At 45.4% G+C, this 12,271-nt stretch overlaps 1 protein-coding gene and 1 long non-coding RNA gene across 2 annotated transcripts; one reads left to right on the top strand and one right to left on the bottom strand.

Moving 5' to 3' along the window:
* Nucleotides 1-1,494: 1,494 nt before the first annotated feature.
* On the top strand, nt 1,495-1,957 carry LOC26532740 (synapsin-1-like). Its single transcript, XM_015188466.2, has 2 exons — nt 1,495-1,610; nt 1,668-1,957. Exons 1-2 carry the CDS (start codon nt 1,539-1,541, stop codon nt 1,902-1,904), a joined length of 309 nt encoding a protein of 102 aa, XP_015043952.2. The 5' UTR covers nt 1,495-1,538; the 3' UTR covers nt 1,905-1,957.
* Nucleotides 1,958-2,168: 211 nt separating this feature from the next.
* LOC26532269 (uncharacterized) lies at nt 2,169-3,681 on the bottom strand. Its single transcript, XR_004469931.1, has 2 exons — nt 3,139-3,681; nt 2,169-2,944 (listed from the first exon to the last, which is right to left on the bottom strand). It is a non-coding gene; the product is annotated as an uncharacterized lncRNA (long non-coding RNA).
* Between the last annotated feature and the right edge of the window lie 8,590 nt (nt 3,682-12,271).

The following is a 12,271-nucleotide window of genomic DNA, read 5'->3' as shown; positions in this document are numbered from 1 at the left end:
TTCAGCTTTGATAAAGCTGCTCAAAATGTATTTATTTTCGGGTGCTTAGAATTCTACTGCTGCTGCTGCTGCTGCTGCTGCTCCTGCTGCGGCGGCTGTTGGACCACAGATAAATGGATGAGTGGTTCCCCTGGAATCAACTTCAATGGGGAATAATCCAGTAGCTAACCCAGTCAAAGGTCCACGCACACACGCACACACACGCACACACACGGGCCATAAGCCCAACTAAACTGCACTCTAAAAGCCCTAATCATAGGCCATAATGACTGCTGCTGTTCCAGCAAAGAGCAGGACAGGGCTCTCTCTTGGCTCATGGCTGATGGGCTCTCTCTGGCATGGCCAAAAGCGAAACTTTTTGAATGACATCGAGCCGGGCCAAGAGAGGGGCCCAGAGCGATGAGAAGAGGCAGAGGGAAAGGGATAGTGATAGTGTGTGCGGCATTTACATAAAAGTAAAGTTCACCCACTCGATGGCTGGGAATGCAACCTGGCAAAACTTTTTGCCAAATTTAAATTATAAATAAGCTGAGGGTGGAGAGGGCGGCGAGATCCGAAGCACTTGCCTCCAAAACAAAACCTCATATGCATCGAAACGTAATGGCAAAAAGGATTTTAAGTGAAGTTGAAGTTGACTACACGACCGCAGTGGTGGTGGGCGGGGAGCAGTGGCATGGCGTGGCGTGGCGTGGCATAGCGCACCATACCAATGCTGCCCCATAGCCACCCGCCCAGCCACCCCCCCAGAGACCACTTACACCATTGCAGTTCTGCGGAAAGTTTGCTGGGGCATGTGCCGGGTATGAGGAACTGAGAAACTGTACCCCCGAAAAATAAGCTCAAAGTGAGGACTGAGAACAGAACGCGGCATATTCCGCCTCAACAGACAAAGTGCAAGGCAATCCCCATTCTCCCATTCCCCTTTCTGCTCTCCCCACGGTCTATCTAACTAGTGTGTGGTGTATCTTTTGGGTGGTTTGCAGCTGCAACAACCACCAGACAACCACAAGGAACAAGCAGCAAGGAGCCAGCCAGCCAGCCAGCCAGCCAGCCAGCAGTCACCAGTAGAGGGACAGACAGAGAGAGTGAGCTGACGCAAGTTTAAATGTCATGTAAAATGTTTCCACTTACACAAATTAATGTGTAAAATGTAATTTTGTCACAGCAAAAGGCCAAGACAAACAAGACGAAACGGAGTCCTGGAAAAAGCCAGGACAAACAGATATGTATCACACCACCCCATTCAAAAACTACATACGTAGAAAACTTCACCTGAAAGTTACATAAAGTCCGTGACTAAGATGCATGCAATGTAAGAATTCCCTGGGATTAGTTCCATTAGAGCTACCAGTCCGCTACAGAAGCATTAACGAGTTCGATCAATTCTCTCCAGTGGCTACCAGTTTTGAGTGGGAAATAGAGCCCGATACGGTTCCATCGATTCTCTACACTTGCACCACCGAAAGGTGAGAGCCAGGGGCTCGGGTATAAAAAGCGTCCGGTCAACAGGGATTGCCTTCACTGCTCCCAATGCTAAGATGAAGTGCATCAGCATTACTCTGCTCCCGATCATATGCGTGGCTCTGTCGATTGCCCAATATAATGGACAGGTAATGGGCTATGAAGGACAACAACAACCAGAACAATATCCAGTGCAATATCAACAGAATCCATATCAAACACAAGCACAGCCACCAGACCAAGTAGGAGGACCACCGCCACAACATCCACCGATACCACAGGGCCAAGTAGGAGGACCAGCAGCAGAACAATTGCCACAACATCAGCAAATACAACCAGGCCCAGTAGGAGGACCATCAGCAGAGGCAGCCCCCCCATCAGGTGGAAAAGGTGGAGGGAATATCAATAAGAATACCAACAATATCAAAGTTGGTCGTAAATAGATTTATGGTTTAGACAGATAATCTTGCAAATGATAAATGATAAAAACTGATAATCAAGCATGCCTCTTTAATAATGGGGCTGGGCTGGAAAAGATGGAAAGCGGGTGGGAGAAGCGAATTTAGAATGCAATAAGATTTTGGTTGGTTTCTCCCAGAGTCAAGAGATAGAACAAGGAATTCAAATAAAATTTAAATAATATGAATCACATCAAATTAAATATCATGTTTAGGAGACATTTAAGCTTAAAAAAAAAATGTATTGAATTTTGCCAGGAAATTATCGTAACAGTTTTGTATTTAAATCATTTATAAGGTAGTACAACCTTCTAGCACCAGAGAAACAAACAAGAGATGGAAGTACATTTTCGAAAGATTTTCGGGATCCATGTAGCCATTTATAAAGGTAGAAAAAAGTACAGAACAAAAGTTCTTCAAATATAGCAATTCGAATAACTTCATATTATAGAATCCCTGTTGAACCTTACATTAAGTACAAATGGGAAATTACCAAGTAATTTTGGTAACCATTATTAGTTCCAGATTTCCCGTCTAGTAATACTTCATACTTGACTTTTAAGTTAAATACCCATTAAAAGTAGCATTTAAGCATGACCAATAAGCATGTGGGTATAAATAGGGTTCGCCAGTTAGCGGACTCTACCTTCCAAAACCATTTGGCTAGCAAAAAAATGATTTTTTTGTATCTTATCCTGGCCCTTCTTCTGGCGACGGTTTCCGTTCACGCCGATATGAACAGAAATAACAACACAATCGTCATCAAAGGAGGGAAGTAGGAAGTAGGAAGTAGTTTTGTGGAGACCAGAAGGGATGATAAATAAACACTATAATCGGTTTGAAGGATTAAAGAGATGGCATTCCCCAGTTAAATATATGATAAAAATATACCTAAATATAATTATGAACGATTAGTTTGATTATCTTGGACACAAATCTGGTAGAAAGTCATTGTCGAGATACTCCATACATGTACATAGGTGCGGTGATAGGTAACCTAGCGTGGCATAAGACCTCAGCCTTAACTGCTAAGCCACATTGGAGAAGAGATAAAGTGAGAGAGAGAGAAAGATTAAACATATATACTTTGATATCTCTCTGTATCTATATATGATCATAGGTGATTCATGAGTGAATGCAGGTACTCCAGGTCATACTCGTCATAAGTACTACCCTTAAATATAGTATATGGATATATTTAATAAGAAATGTTACCTACTGAACAATATTGCACTAATATTTAGCTTTAGTACGTTTCGCGTTCGATCCTGATCCAGTCCGTGTCCCTGTGGTCTCATTCAACTAACAGAATCGATCCAGTAAAGCGCATCCGAATTCTCTACCGATAGTGTTTAGTTGAGGAAACAGTTACCAGCCACATCGATTCCAGTTATGAAATCTAGCTTAAACTTTTCATTAAACATGCATTGAAAATAGCATTTAAGCATGACCAGGAATATGAGGGTATATAAGTGGGGCCCGGTCCCCAAAGCAGTAAGCTGTACATTCGAAAACCATCTGGATAGCTATCAACATGAGGTTTCTCTACCTGATCCTGGCCCTCGCTCTGGCTGGGGCTTCCGCACAAACCGTGGCCAATGAGAACGTAAATGAAAACAATATCGTCGTCGAAGGTAGGAAGTAGATTTGTTGGCTACCAGAACGGATTCCAAATAAACACTATCAATTGATGGACTAAACAGTCACAATTCTCCGATACACTGCTGGTTATTTTTTTCCAGTTGATTCCACTTGAAGTTTCAATTAAATAGAGTGACGAAACATCTGCTATCCGAATTAGCACTAGTACTCATAAAGTAACCCCGCAGCAGGGTCTGATGAAAGGATCCGTTTACTTACTTAGCTTTGGTACGTTTTTGCTTTCGGTTCCGCTCCATTCTGGTTTCAGTCCCCTGTCCCAGGGGTCTTATTCGGCTAACGCAATCTAACCATTAAAGCGGATACAAAATTCTCTCCAGATATTCATCACTTAAGACAGCAGTAACCAACCAGAGAGAGAGAGAGAGAGAGAGAGAGAGACTCTTGTAACCCTTACGTTGCTTTGGTATTTTCCGTAACATTTTTGGGCTAAATGAAGCATTCCACTCCACTGTGGGGACAGACGGGGTCTCATGTGTGATACGGTTGAGAGACTTTTAGCTTCATTGCTTGATTTTTTAAATGTCTTTGCTGTGTTTGGTTAATGGTTTCTGAGCGGTGGTGCTCGGTGAGGATGAGGATGAGGGTGGGGTGAGGGTGAGGACACGGGTTGAGGGTTAGGAGTCTGGGGTTGGGCTAAAAAATCATGTTTTTGCTGGGGAAAAGTTTGTTCACTGCATTTGCTGATGGATCATAGTAGATACAAAAAGTTATTTGCACAAGCTGAAACCACCGCCTCCGCCTCCGCCTCCACCTCCACCTCCCCCTCTTGCCACCACCTCCGCCTCTTGCCACCAGTCCCCGTTCCACTGTTGGCTTTGTAAATGTCAACATATGCATATAATAATAAAACCAAATATGACCAAAGTCTCTGACAGCTTGGCTCAGCAAATTTCACCCCGCCCCCCATCATCTCTGGGTGCGCGAATGTGTGTGTGCGCTCTGTGCTGATGGCCAGATACAGATACATTTGTATCCGGCTCATGCATAATATATAAATAGCTCAAATTAATTAATTGCCTTGCCAAGTAATAACATGATTAACAGCCAGACGAGATTTGCCATCCATTTCATTCACTTTTCGGCCCGGCTTCAGCCAATTAACCCTTGGCCATGATATCCATCTGATGGAACTTTTAGGCTTGGGTTATGTTTGCTCTCCGAGTATCTGAAAGTTATTTGAACTTCTAATGAGCATGGGATATGGCTTAATGAATTTTCTGTGGTGCTTCTGCTATTGGAATCTTGTGCGAAGATTCTCCCAGTGGGTCTGGAATTGTTTTTCCTTACCTATGGCTGCAAAAACATATCACAGGCCCAGTTCCCGTTCCAGTTCTCTGGTTAATCTCTATATCGCATATACATATGTATATATATTTAGATACCTTTCTGCTCCGCTTGGCACTGCTCTCCATTGTTTGCACCAAGTCGAAATCTGTGTGGGTTTCATTTCAGCATCTTAGCATTTTGAGCACAAACAAATTACATCCTAGAGGACGAGGCGGGGAGATAGTGCGATGGCGGGATGGTGGGATGGGAGCTGACAGCGGCAGGTAGCACGTTGCGCGTTGCACGTTGCAGATTGCTAAAATCTGAATTACCCGAAGAAAACTGTAACAAATACAAAAGTCAATGGTGCTGCAAAAAGAAGTTTTCGACTGTCTTCCCGACTGGCAGAAGGTAAATCTTTCAGGCAAAAACTTTCAACTTGCTTAAATAAACTCTGACTCTGTGTTGCACACACATACACACACACACACACAGAGAGAGAGCCGGAGTGGAGGGCAGAGGCTATAAGCTGATTTTACACATGCACACATGCCGGGGCCAGGACTTGGAGAAGTTCAGGACTCTGATTCCGATTCTGAATGTTTCCGAATGTGCCCCCGCCTCTCCCTCTCACTCCGCTCGGAATTTTGGGAAATTTGATTATGCGGCACAGTGGGGTAAATACGAGGGCGAGAAGTGTAAAATTGTTCCATTCCACAAGTTTAGGCATATGCTAGAAGCCTTTTTAGTCAGATCCTTGGAATCTCCCATAGGAGCTTCTGTTCCTCGGTGCTGAACACTCTCTTGATTAACGAAAAAACATTCCTGAAGAGATGTGGACCACTGTGATTCTCTTTTTGGCAGAACATGTCTTTGGGCCAAAAACTTATCAAAGATACATTATTCTCGCTCCACTGTGCCGCCTCACTTGCAGGTTTCGTTGTTTGTTCCGCCCTGCAACCGAAAGCGACCTTGCCCACCAACAACAACAGCAACAATCAAAGGCAGACAACTAGCCAAAGCTGAAGCCAAAGCCAAAAGCTCAGCGCTTTTGCTCACTCACTCTCCTCTCCTCTCCTCCCCTCTCTCTCTGTCGCTCTTGTACGTTGAGTGAGCCGGCTGGCTTGCATGCTCAGCATTTCATTGAGACAGGATGAAAAAGGGGGGAGGGGGTGGGGGGTGGCTGGAGAGAGCGAAGGAAGTTTGCAAGTTTTGGGCTTCCGTCGTTCGAGGATATTTGTCTGCTGAATTAATTGGAATTAGTCGCGACATGCTTATACCAAAAGTCTAGAATAAACAATAAAATGGATACCTATTCAAATAAGAGAGAAGCGCACACACAGACAGAGAGACACAAATAGGCGGCGGCAGTAGCGGTGGCGGTGGCAGTGGCAGCAGCAGCGGCAGCGGCAGCGGAAGAGGCAACGGGGTAGCAGTATCAGTGAGGAGGGGGGGTAAGGAGGGTAAGTGGGTTTGATGGGGAAACAATGCAAAGTTTTAATGAATTTTGGTTTAAGTTTTCAGCGAACGGATTCGGGTGGGCCATGTCGACGAGCCCTTTGAGATTTCCTGTGAAATGTATTTGAAACGAGTAACGGAAATTGCATTATTTCAATTACAAATCCAATGAGAGGGAGAGGGACAGGAACAGGGACAGGGACCCAGCACAACCCTAGGAGCCAGCCAGCCAGCCAGCCAGCCAGAGAGTTAAATCTGAGCAGACAGCAAACGCCGCAGGCAATTAGTCGTGTCAAAGCTTTCATTATTGTTTTGTCATATTTGCTTAGACCCTCTGCCCTGCCCTGACCCCCGCCCCGTGCCCCGTGCCGCCCCTTTCTTTCCTGTCTTGCATGTGTCATCTGCACTGTAAAGTCTTAATTAATGTATAAATATATATGTATGATGGAGCGGAAGAATAGAATAGATTTTATTTAATTAGTGGCAAGGCGGACGACAGGGTGGGAGCGGGAGCGGGAGCGGGACGAGGAGAGTGTGCAAAACTTTTCGTTGACGCAAAATCGTCACCAATTGTTGTGGCAGCAACAAAGGCAAACAAATGAAGTCCCCGCCCACCCACTGAGAGATGGCCCCCGGGCCAGGAGTGGCCCATCAGGGGAGAATTTCTCCTCAGATGCTCGAAAAACTTCGCACAGTTGAAAGGAGAGAACCTGAAATGTCCTCGGGGCTTCAAGCGCAACAAAAAGGAAGAAAATAAAAGCTGGCGCTTAGTGAGACGTTTCTATACCCTTAAATTCGGTCATTGCCTAACAAATTCCTTGAATAAATTCTTAAATAATGTCACAGGCAGTCAGAAATATCTGTTCAACTTTGCAGAGAAAAATGCACTAAAGTAGGTAATAAGTATGTACTTTTCGTCCTAGGACTGATAATATCATTGGCCTGATATGGTAATCTAATCTTGGTGGCATTCCGGCCCCCACGCATAGTTTTTGAGACATGTGTACTTTCCGGACACTTTATACAACCATCTTTTATTACTTTTGATCATTTTGTTCCTCCGCCAACTTTTGCACTAACGAAAATGACCCTCTGAAAGAGTATCACAAGTGTTGAAATGCAATCGGTTCTGTGCTTCTTTGTGTCAGGGGAATTATGTTGCCATAAGGCTCTTCTGGACATCTCTCAAAATGGAAATGCAATGAATTGATTTCCCAGATTTCTCATTCTTCTTTGGCATTGTTAGGGAAACTTTTGGCGATAAGTTTAAATGGAGTTAATGCCCCTCAGGGCTAAATTAGTCCAAGTTGAGAGTGCTAGGGAAATAGGAAATAATGACAGAATGTTGAGAGTGTCAAAGGGTGGAAGTGGAAGGAACACTCGCAACTCGCCAGGAGGCACATATGGAGTATGATTAGTCCTGATAATGGATTGACTATTGAACTCTGCGCGGGGCCCTGATCTTTAATCAATCACAATATTGGCCCGGCTTTTAACCAATTTGCATTGTTATGATAGCAAAGTGCCCCCCCACCATTGTAGGCATGCATTTATAAATACAATTTCATCCGTGTACCAGTGTGTGTGTGTGTGTGTGTGTGCATTTTTGTTTGACATTTTTTATGTGCGGACATTCGGTTGGTCGTCGCTGGAAAAAACTCTGCCCAACATTATCATTGTTCAATTAAACTTTTCAACTGAAAATCGGCTTTTGTTTTATCGTTCCCGTCGCCATTGCCATCGCATGTCGAATGCCAAAAAAAGGGAAATTTCAAAAATGAAATCCCATCGAATGCGTGGCGCTGTCTGCCATTGTTGTACGCATAAACACTCACACACACACACACACACACACACACCCATACTCGTTTGTAGAATGGTGAGAAGAGAGAGGGGGTTTTTTTTATTGGGCAGTACGATTTTTAATCGCCATATCAACAGATTCACGCTTGCACGATCTACTACGCGCATTAAGTACACACAGGAAGGGGAACGGAACGGAACGGCACGGCACGGCACGGTACGGTACGGGGACAGGATAGGGGCCTACAATAACAATTACGGGAGGGGGGCCCAATCTCTGGATGCTGCTGCTGCTGCTGTACGCACAATTGTGCAAATGTGACATCATCATTTTCATGTTTATGTCGAACAAGTCAAGTGCCACTTACACACACACATAAGCAGCTCATATATAATGCAGTACAGTGGGGAACCTAAATGAGAGACAAAGACGGATATACGACACCATCTGAGCATTTAAGCACAGCATTTCCCTCTCTATCTATCTGTATCTCTCTCTCCCTGCATACGTTCAAGATCTACTAACGAATTCCAGCAAACTTTAGCTTAGAGATGATCATTTTAAGGAAGGTAAGCCGTTCAAGAGAAATACCCTATGATATCTGGTTACGTACGCCCAGAAGAATACATTGACCAATCGCGCCGATATGACGACGACGATTTTTTGCGATTTTCACTCTCAGTGCAAATATATCGGTATACTGTGATGCCCACTGTAGTCATGTGTGGAGCATATAATGAATGTTCTCGGATCTGCTGTGGCTGTGGGGTCTTTTCTGTTGCCTGGGCTCTGCTCTGCTCTGTTCTGCTCTGTTCTGTTCTGTTCTGTTGCTGACTGGCCTGAAAATGCAGCTTAATGAAGCAAGCGGAACGGCACAGGGCACAGGCCTATAAAATCCACTAACTGCACTGACTTGCTTACACGATTTGTCTGCCCCCCTCCACTCCAGTTGGAGTCACCACTAATTAGTGTTAAGTGGAAATTATTCCTTCAACTACATACGAATTTTGTGTATGGAAACTGTGGGAAAGTTCTACGGCTGTTGTTCCGTTTCGTTTCGTGTCGTTTCGTTTGATTCCATTTCGTTTCCCTGATTGCTGTAATTAGGCGCCCATAAACAGCAAACGATTGATGCAATAGGGTGGGTGGGATGCAGTGGGATGCGGTGGGGTGCGGTGGGGTGCTGTGGGCGCATACATATATTCGTTCATTAATGAATTTTGACAGGGCTGAAGAAATGCTATCGCTTAATTATCGTCGCAAAATTTATGGAAATTCATTAAGCTGATGATGCCGATGATTGCCTAATGGAATCGATGAATGGAAGTGCTCAATCAGGCGAGTCCATGTGGGTGCATTAGCAGCACGGATGGATGGATGCTGTGCGTCGGTGATGCTCAGGCGGTACGGATTCATGCTGGCCCTCCAGGTAGGACTGTCATAAAAGCGAAAGAATAAGAATGCCGAAACCATTAAACAATTTATGCCTCGGGCCTGCCGTGTAAACCCCACCATTTCTGCAATTGTTCCACAAAAACTCACGCGCCATAACAAAGAGCCATAGTGTTGCTAGAGAGAGACAGCGAGAGAGATAGAGAGAGAGGGAGAGAGAAAGGAGAGACACGTTTACAGTTATTGTTTTTACGAGCTCATCTCTGGCCCAGCAGCTCCCGAAAGCTCTCCGTTTGGCTAATTGAAAAATACTTTGTTGTCCAATTTTATTGCTCCTCAAACACACACACACACACACACACACACACACACACACACCCATCCAGCGGCAGAGGGCGGCGAAGGGAGGCAGCCAGTTGGCACAGTTTTTTCGAATGGCTGGATGGTGGAAGGGGGAAGGGGGGGAGGGGTGGACAGACCGTGGGTAACCAAGTTTCAAATTCACTTTCCATACAAATTGCCCAGCCGAGCCAGCCACGCTGGCAGTGCTAATGAAAATTAACATAAAATGCTGCTGACAGCAGCCAATCGAGCGAGGGAGTCCCCCGCACTACCCCACTACCCCACCACCCCACTACTGCCCGATCCCCCCTCACTCTCTGCAGGAGAGTGGCATGCCGGTGTTGTCCTTGCCCCGAAAATTGCAGTCAGTGAAGATGCAGCAAACTGATTTTAATGCGATTCAACAGCTCTGCACGCGAGCCCAAAACGTTTTCCTAGTTTTCCCAACTCCAAAACCCCTCACAGCGCACAGTGGGGCACAGGCGATGAGAAAGTGTTGCACATTCAGTAAAGAGTGAGCCCATTCGCCAGCTGCTCCTTGCCACACAGTGCCATATTGTCGACCGTTTTGCTGGTTAGCCTCTGGGCTCAGGCACTGGCTGAGGCAACCGACAACCGGCACGGCCAGGCGCTGCATTTTGATGATGTGGATGCGGATGGAGCCCGGTCCGGGCCCGGGCTCGAGCTCGGGCTCGGTTCCTGACTGTGGATAGGGGTGGATCCTGGTGTCTGCCATGGCATGGAGCCATTGTTAAGTTTAACCAAGGTAATCTCTGTGCTTCCATCGCCTATCGTGACAAACTGACATAAATGCCCGACGGCAGCAGGCGGCCAGGCAGTCAGGCAGTCAGGCAGGCGCTGTGAGAGGGCTCCGAGAGAAAGTCCAATCAACGCCCAGCTACTTGCAGCCATGTCCTTCTCCTTCTCCTTCTCCTGGCTGTGTGTCTGCCCTGCGGTTGCCCTACTAACTATTATTATAGCAGAGAGTGCAGCACAATTTTCGGTTGTCAGCCTCGTTGGAAGCACTTGGCAAAGCGCCGGGCCGCCATTTCTGCAACCATTGCGTCCGATTTGCACTACTCCAACGAACCGCACTCCTTCCACTCCTTCCACTCCGCCACCCCCTCCGCCACTGCACTGTCTCTGTGCCTCCACGTCCCATCCTCTGTGCCGGCAATTGACGGAAGTTCATTGGTTAGAAAATGGCAGTTTTTGTACGCTCATTAGCATTATTTGTCAGTTCTGTGGCTTTTCGGCCCACTCTCCACTAAACTGAGTTAAGTGAGCCAGGCCAGGCCTGGCCCGACCAGCCGATGGGATCACTCTGATATATGTCAGGTCTGTCTGTGGGTGTGTTGCGTTTGCCAAAGGCAAAACTGATATCAAAAGGGGTAGGGGGAAGGCAACCCGGAAGAATCAAGGCTAATGCTGGAGTGCACTTTTGGGGAAGGTGATTTGATTGGAGCTGACAGAACTGCTTAGAGGGTTTTTAGCATGTAGGTTAACAGCCAACTGCATCAATTATAGGGATTAGAGGCGGGTTCGGTTCCAAGCGATCTATTGACGAATTGAGCGGAGGGTGGGAGAACAGGGAGAGATGATAGCACACAGTATAACAGTTTTCCGTATAACAGAAAGCATTGAAACTTTTTGCGGCTGTAGCTTTGTTACACTCGCCTACGAGCCAAATATTGAATATTCCGCTTATCTGAAAGTGCTGATTGGTGTTGATTACAAATGACATCAGGCGGGGCAATTGAAGTGCTGGACTTATACTTATTTTATAGTGTTTTATTCTAATAAATTTCACAATTTTGTAATTAAAACCCGAATATTTTAATTAAAAGTGGTTATGTTTTTTTTACTATGCAATTAAGGGTAATGTAATTATTGTTGAGTCTCCAGCGTACCCGCTTCCAGCATAAAAATACGCATTATAATAATCTTCTCATCAAAATTTTCCAGCATAACACTTTCTGATCAAATCCACACTACTCCACTTAAAGTTTTCCATTTCCACATTGCTGCATTCATTCATTCATTGTTCTTGTTGTTTAATCAGCTACCAAACTCATTAAGAAACTTTCATTGATGGAATCATCCCCAGTGAACCCGGTAAACTTTCCTTAATACCCATTACTCCAGATTCCCAAATGCCACCCAGCCCGAGTTCCAGCCCCATTTCCAGCTACAGTTCCAGCTCCTGGCCTAGTCCCAGTCCAAACCCCACTTTTAATACTGTTCCATAACTCTTTCAGCACTGACGCAAATTACAAAAGTGTACACTGTACAGTGTACACCTTAAGCCTCATATCGTGAGCGTCATCATGATGGTTATCCTGGTTGATGATCGTTGCCTTCACCGTTATTGGTTATGACAACTTTTGTGTTACTTTGCCTGACGACGTTTGGCAAATGAGTTATTGAT

Source organism: Drosophila pseudoobscura, chromosome X (assembly GCF_009870125.1).
Source record: "Drosophila pseudoobscura strain MV-25-SWS-2005 chromosome X, UCI_Dpse_MV25, whole genome shotgun sequence".
Taxonomy (NCBI): Eukaryota; Metazoa; Arthropoda; class Insecta; order Diptera; family Drosophilidae; genus Drosophila; species Drosophila pseudoobscura.
The sequence above is the reverse complement of the archived record's forward strand: the minus strand, read 5'-3'. Positions and strand labels throughout refer to the sequence as shown.